This window comes from Colobus angolensis, unplaced genomic scaffold, assembly GCF_000951035.1.
Source record: "Colobus angolensis palliatus isolate OR3802 unplaced genomic scaffold, Cang.pa_1.0 Scaffold17, whole genome shotgun sequence".
NCBI lineage: Eukaryota > Metazoa > Chordata > Mammalia > Primates > Cercopithecidae > Colobus > Colobus angolensis.
Window position 1 is genome coordinate 18,878,139 of NW_012114821.1, and position 5,389 is coordinate 18,883,527.

Consider the following 5,389-nt stretch of genomic DNA (forward strand, 5'->3'; position numbering starts at 1 on the left):
TAGGGCAAGAAATATGTTCCAGGAAAGAAAAGAAACGACTGTTCTCCATCTACAGAAAGTATCTGTAAATTCTTTCCCAGATACTCTGGGAAAAAAGAGGTAAAAGGGAAAAGGCGCAAACACCAAACTCTCCTACCCTTTCTCATTTCCACACTGGCAAGTTGTGTTTGCCTTCTAACTTCTCCCGGAAAGCAAGCGGAGCTCACAGCGCCAACCCTAGCCAGCGGGTGGTTTATTTACCGGGGCATTTAAACCCGCTCCGGCGTGGGGGCGTGGTCGGGCGGAGCCCCGCGGCCTGACTGGGCGGGGCGGGGGGCGGGGATCCCGGCGGCTCGGCGCAATGTGAAAAAGACCCGAGCTCGGGGAGTGAGCGCCTGTCTCTTTAAATGCCACGGGCTGCACTCCCGCCCGGGAGCCGGGAGCCGGATCTACAATCCCGTCCCTCCCGCTCCGGTGCTTGTTCCTCGCCCGGCCCGAGCGGGAGCTGTTGCCGCCCGGCTGCGAGGCTGCGGTCTTCTCCTCCTCGCGCCCCACCTCCCCTGAGAGCTGGCTGAGGAGGTGCAGCAGCCCCAGCTGGCGGGAGGAGGCGCGGTGTGAACAGGGATTGCCCCCCGCCTTCAAGTATCTGGGCGCTACACAGCCGCTGGGGAAAGACATGCCCCCAGTCTACCCGCTGCGCTGCCCTCTGCCCAGCCTCGCTGCCACCCGCGCCGGGAGAGGAGGGACTGCGGAGCCTACACCTTCAAACTCGCCCTAGAAGTCTCGGGGCGCGGCAGGGAGCCCTTCCCCAGGCCCCACGGCCTCCACCTCTCCGCGGGTGAGTTTGCGCAGGTAACCCGAGCCAGAGGGCGGGCGCGGGGGAAGGGCGGGCGAGCCGGGAGGAGGTAGCGCTGCAGGTGAGCCAGGTAGGGTGACTCACCTGCCCAGGTCGCGCTCTGAGATCCTCGCTTTTTCCTCTGGCGATGGATGAGTTGGTGGGGAGGAGGCGTCCCAGGGGCTAGTTAAGGCTCGAGGGTGGGAGGGGAAGTTAACAGAGGAGGGGGGATTGGAGTAAAGTTTCTCTTTCCTTTCCTCTTCCTGTCCAAGCTTGGCAGGTAGGGCGCAGGCGGAAGCTGTAGAAGCTGCTGATGCAATGGGTTTTGCCAGGGCTAGGCGAAGGGCTGGGGACAGGGAGAACTGGAGTTGCCCAGTCTCCTGTGACCGTGACCTTAGAGGTGGAGAAACGAGGGAAAGCGCGCTACATCCGAAACTCCCCCTAAAATGGCTCCAGGTGCTGAGCCCCCACCGGTTCTTTTTCGGAATAAAACGTCCTTTTCACGGAGGGGCTCCTACATGGCTTTCTTGCCTTCCTCTCCCAACAGGTGGCTTCAGCCCCTGTCCGGGGACCTGTGCAAATGACCCTAGAGGTGGTTTCGCTTTCTCCCCTCGCGGCGGTGTGAACGTGTGTCCGCAGCGTGATGGGCAACCAGGTGGAGAAACTGACCCACCTAAGTTACAAGGAAGTTCCCACGGCCGACCCGACTGGCGTGGACCGGGACGACGGGCCGCGCATTGGGGTCTCCTACATTTTCTCCAATGATGATGAGGACATGGAGCCGCAGCCGCCGCCTCAGGGGCCAGATGGCGGCGGCTTGCCCGACGGTGGGGACGGGCCACCGCCGCCCCAGCCGCAGCCCTACGATCCGCGGCTGCACGAGGTGGAATGCTCCGTGTTCTACCGGGACGAATGCATCTACCAAAAGAGCTTCGCTCCGGGCTCGGCGGTGCTGAGTACCTACACACCCGAGAACCTGCTCAACAAGTGCAAGCCGGGCGACCTGGTGGAGTTCGTGTCGCAGGCTCAATACCCGCACTGGGCTGTATATGTGGGTAACTTCCAGGTGGTGCACCTGCACCGGCTGGAGGTGATTAACAGCTTCCTGACTGACGCCAGCCAGGGCCGTCGCGGCCGCGTGGTCAACGATCTGTACCGCTACAAGCCGCTAAGCCCCAGCGCTGTAGTGCGCAACGCGCTGGCGCACGTGGGCGCCAAGGAGCGCGAGCTGAGCTGGCGCAACTCAGAGAGTTTCGCCGCCTGGTGCCGCTACGGCAAGCGCGAGTTCAAGATCGGCGGCGAGCTGCGCATAGGCAAGCAGCCCTATCGGCTGCAGATTCAGCTGTCGGCGCAGCGCAGCCACACGCTGGAGTTCCAGAGTCTAGAGGACCTGATCATGGAGAAGCGACGCAACGACCAGATCGGGCGCGCGGCCGTGCTTCAGGAGCTCGCCATGCACCTGCACCCAGCGGAGCCGGAGGAGGGCGACAGCAACGCGGCGCGGACTACGCCGCCTCCCGGGCGCCCCCCTGCGCCCAGCTCCGAGGAGGAGGACCGAGAGGCGGTGGCACACTGATGGGCGAGCTGAGCGCAGAGCTGCGAAGGGGAACTGTTTGCAGTAGCAGCCGCTGCCCCCTTTCTCCCTCTCTTCCTCCCTTTTTTGCCACCGTCTGGGCCCCATCTGGGATTCCTGGGCCCTTTGGAAAAGAGTTGGTGAAATGCGCAGCCAGCTGTGGACGGGGGAGGAGGAAGGGGACAGAGGGAGCAGGTAGGAAACACTTTAGTTGGGGGTGGGGGCGTCCCTCTCTGGCTCCCTAAGTGTGTCTTCCTCTCCGCGGTGAGGCAAACTGTGGACTTGCCTGGCTCTTAAACCTTGGTAGATCTGGGTTTATAATCGGCCATTCTTAAGCACGTGGGGTTGGGGAAAAGTTCGGAGTACCCATTACTGCCATTGCTTCCTATCCTGGGCTTGGAAGAATCCTGGTACAAAGGCCAGAGTGGGTTTGTGGAGTCGCCACCGCGGGACTAGCACGAAAGCTGCTTATCTGCTTTGGCGGAGCTGAGCTGTATATGGGATCCAGGGTGGCTGGGGTGATTTATTTTATGGGGTTCCTGGAGCGCAGGGCTGGTGAATCCATGACAGGGTCTGGGAGCAGCAGACCAAAACCACAACAGTCTCCTATTAAGTGTAACAAATAGTTAAGCAAACTCGGGCTACAATTTGCTACCTCCCTCCTCCACAACCCCCAAGTAATTAGTCTTCTGGAGCTGGCTCTTAGCTAAGGCTCCTGCTACCTCCTGCTCCACTCGCCCCTTCCTAGGTTACAAGTAAATCATTGTCAAGGGCCAGCAAGGAGATGATTTCAATTAAGGTTCTGTTCTGCTGCCTTTGTTTCTCCCCTGCTGTTGTAGGCACTTACAGCTGCGTTGTTATGAAAGGAGGGAATAGCCCTTTGTGTCTTTGATCTAATTAAACCTGCTCAGCTGTGTTCATCCGCAGGGCAGGCCACAGATAGGGTTGGCTGTGCCACTCCATAAAGTATCTATTGTGGAAGCAGCCAAAAAGGACTGCCCTGGCAGGAATTGGTTAATCTCTCCTTCCACTCCCTTTCCTGAATAGTGAAGGGAGCCCTTTTAAATCAGGGCTTTGGTGATAATCCTGTGATTTTTTTTTTCTTCCCCCATCCCTTCACTGGCCCATCCCTCTCACCCTCACTTTTGTTCTGGTGGTGGGTAAAAAATCTTAGGTTGAACACGTATTTCAATGGTAAGATACTTCTTTTGCTATCCACACTTGATGCAATTTAATTCAAGGTGCAAAGTCTTGTACTGCAGCAGTCTCCTTGTTGCTTGGAGAACACCTCCTTCGGGGGCCTTTGTTAAGTAAGAGGGGTGACGTTCATCATAGATGCCACCTGGTTAGCACTGAAAATGACTTTGGTGACAGTCCTAAAGCACAGTTGGTGATTGTGAGATCTGTTAGCGGCAGGCTGAGCAGATACTACTTGGTTTTGCTTAGTATGAGATACTATTTGCTTAGTATGAGATTTTTTTCCAGCCTATCTCAAACTCCTGTGAGATCTTCAATGATATGTGCCCTGAGCTGCAGCATAGCTTCTCTGCTGCCTATTGCTACTGCTGCCTCAAAAGTTGAGTGAATTTTGAGGTGTCTTTTTTTTTTTTCCTCTTTTGGGAGTCATTATAAACTACTCTGTACAAGTCATTTTGTGATATGATTCTTAACAGTTGGAATAGAATCATAGTTGAGTGGTCCACAGCCATGGCTATCCTCAGGCCTGTTGCCTGGAGATCTCTAAGTTAAGGCAACAAGACTTAAAGGATTTTCTAGTATACGTGTTTCACACATGGATGTTGAGGCCATAGTCTTTAATAGCTTGGATCTTTGTAGCACCTCAACATGAAAGGGCATTAGCTGCATTTCCTGTTTTTAGAGTGATCACCAAACAGATCTTGCCACTTTGACTGTTAAAAATGAACCACATTCTAGCCCTGGTCTGGGACTTTGGAGGGAGATGAATTTCTTGTTGGTAATGTAAATCTAGTGTCCATATTTAATACTCTCACAGCTTTGTGTTCTCTTTGCTCATGGAATAGAACAAGATAAACATGGGTTAAGACGTTTAGGAGAACCTGCTATATCTAACAGATTTGGATTTTCTTTCATGCTTAACACAGTAGTGAAAATAGAAGGTAGGCCGGGCGCAGTGGCTCAAGCCTGTAATCCCAGCACTTTGGGAGGCGAGGTGGGTGGATCACCTGAAGTCAGGAGTTGGGAGACCAGCCTGGCCAACATGGTGACACCCTGTCTCTTCCACAAATACAGAAAATTAGCTGGGCGTGGTGAGCAGGCACCTGTAATCCCTGCTACTTGGGAGCCTCAGGCAGGAGAATTGCTTGAATCTGGGAGGCAGAGGTTGCAGTCTGCCGAGATGGCACCACTGCACTCCAGCCTGGGCAACAGAGCGAGTAGTAATGACCACTGTGTAGACAAGTGGGAGGGAAGAATAGAATGGCACTGTCCAGCTCTGGGCTAGCCAGATTTTTCGACTCCCCCACCCGTCTCCTTCCTCTGTCCCAGAATGGCAAGTGATGTATGTCAGTCACACTGAAGTATAGCAGTGACTGTCATAAGCAAACTGCTCTAAGAGATCTCAACTTGAAGGAAGAGCTCCTACAAAATCCACATCAGTAGTAGCATATTGAAAACCTCTCGAGAAGAGGTTTTCAATAAAAGGGCTTGGAAATGAACTAGAATAGGCAATAGATCTCTTCAGATGCCGCTTTCCCATGTAGTGCAAGCGTTTCTACAGGGTACCAGAGGTGTGAAATATGTGACACTTAAGAACAGTGATTTTTATTGGGAATTTTCTTAGGGTTATAACACTTAAAGCAACAACCAATTAGTAACAGCTATGGGAAAGGGGAATGAATGAACTCTTGGTTCTTTCCTCAAGACGGCAGTGTTGTGGATCAGTGTGTTTTTAATGCCCTGGCAATGGCTACGTTTGACACTTTAGAAAAAATAAACATATTTAATAATTTTTGTTTCTCCTT

The 5,389-nt window shown here is 54.0% G+C and overlaps 1 protein-coding gene across 1 annotated transcript; it reads left to right on the plus strand.

Moving 5' to 3' along the window:
* Window positions 1-384: 384 nt before the first annotated feature.
* FAM84B (family with sequence similarity 84, member B) lies at window positions 385-4,398 on the plus strand. Its single transcript, XM_011938184.1, has 2 exons — window positions 385-817; window positions 1,362-4,398. The coding sequence occupies exon 2, from the start codon at window positions 1,458-1,460 to the stop codon at window positions 2,388-2,390; it is 933 nt and encodes a 310-aa protein (XP_011793574.1). The 5' UTR covers window positions 385-817; window positions 1,362-1,457; the 3' UTR covers window positions 2,391-4,398.
* Window positions 4,399-5,389: the final 991 nt, after the last annotated feature.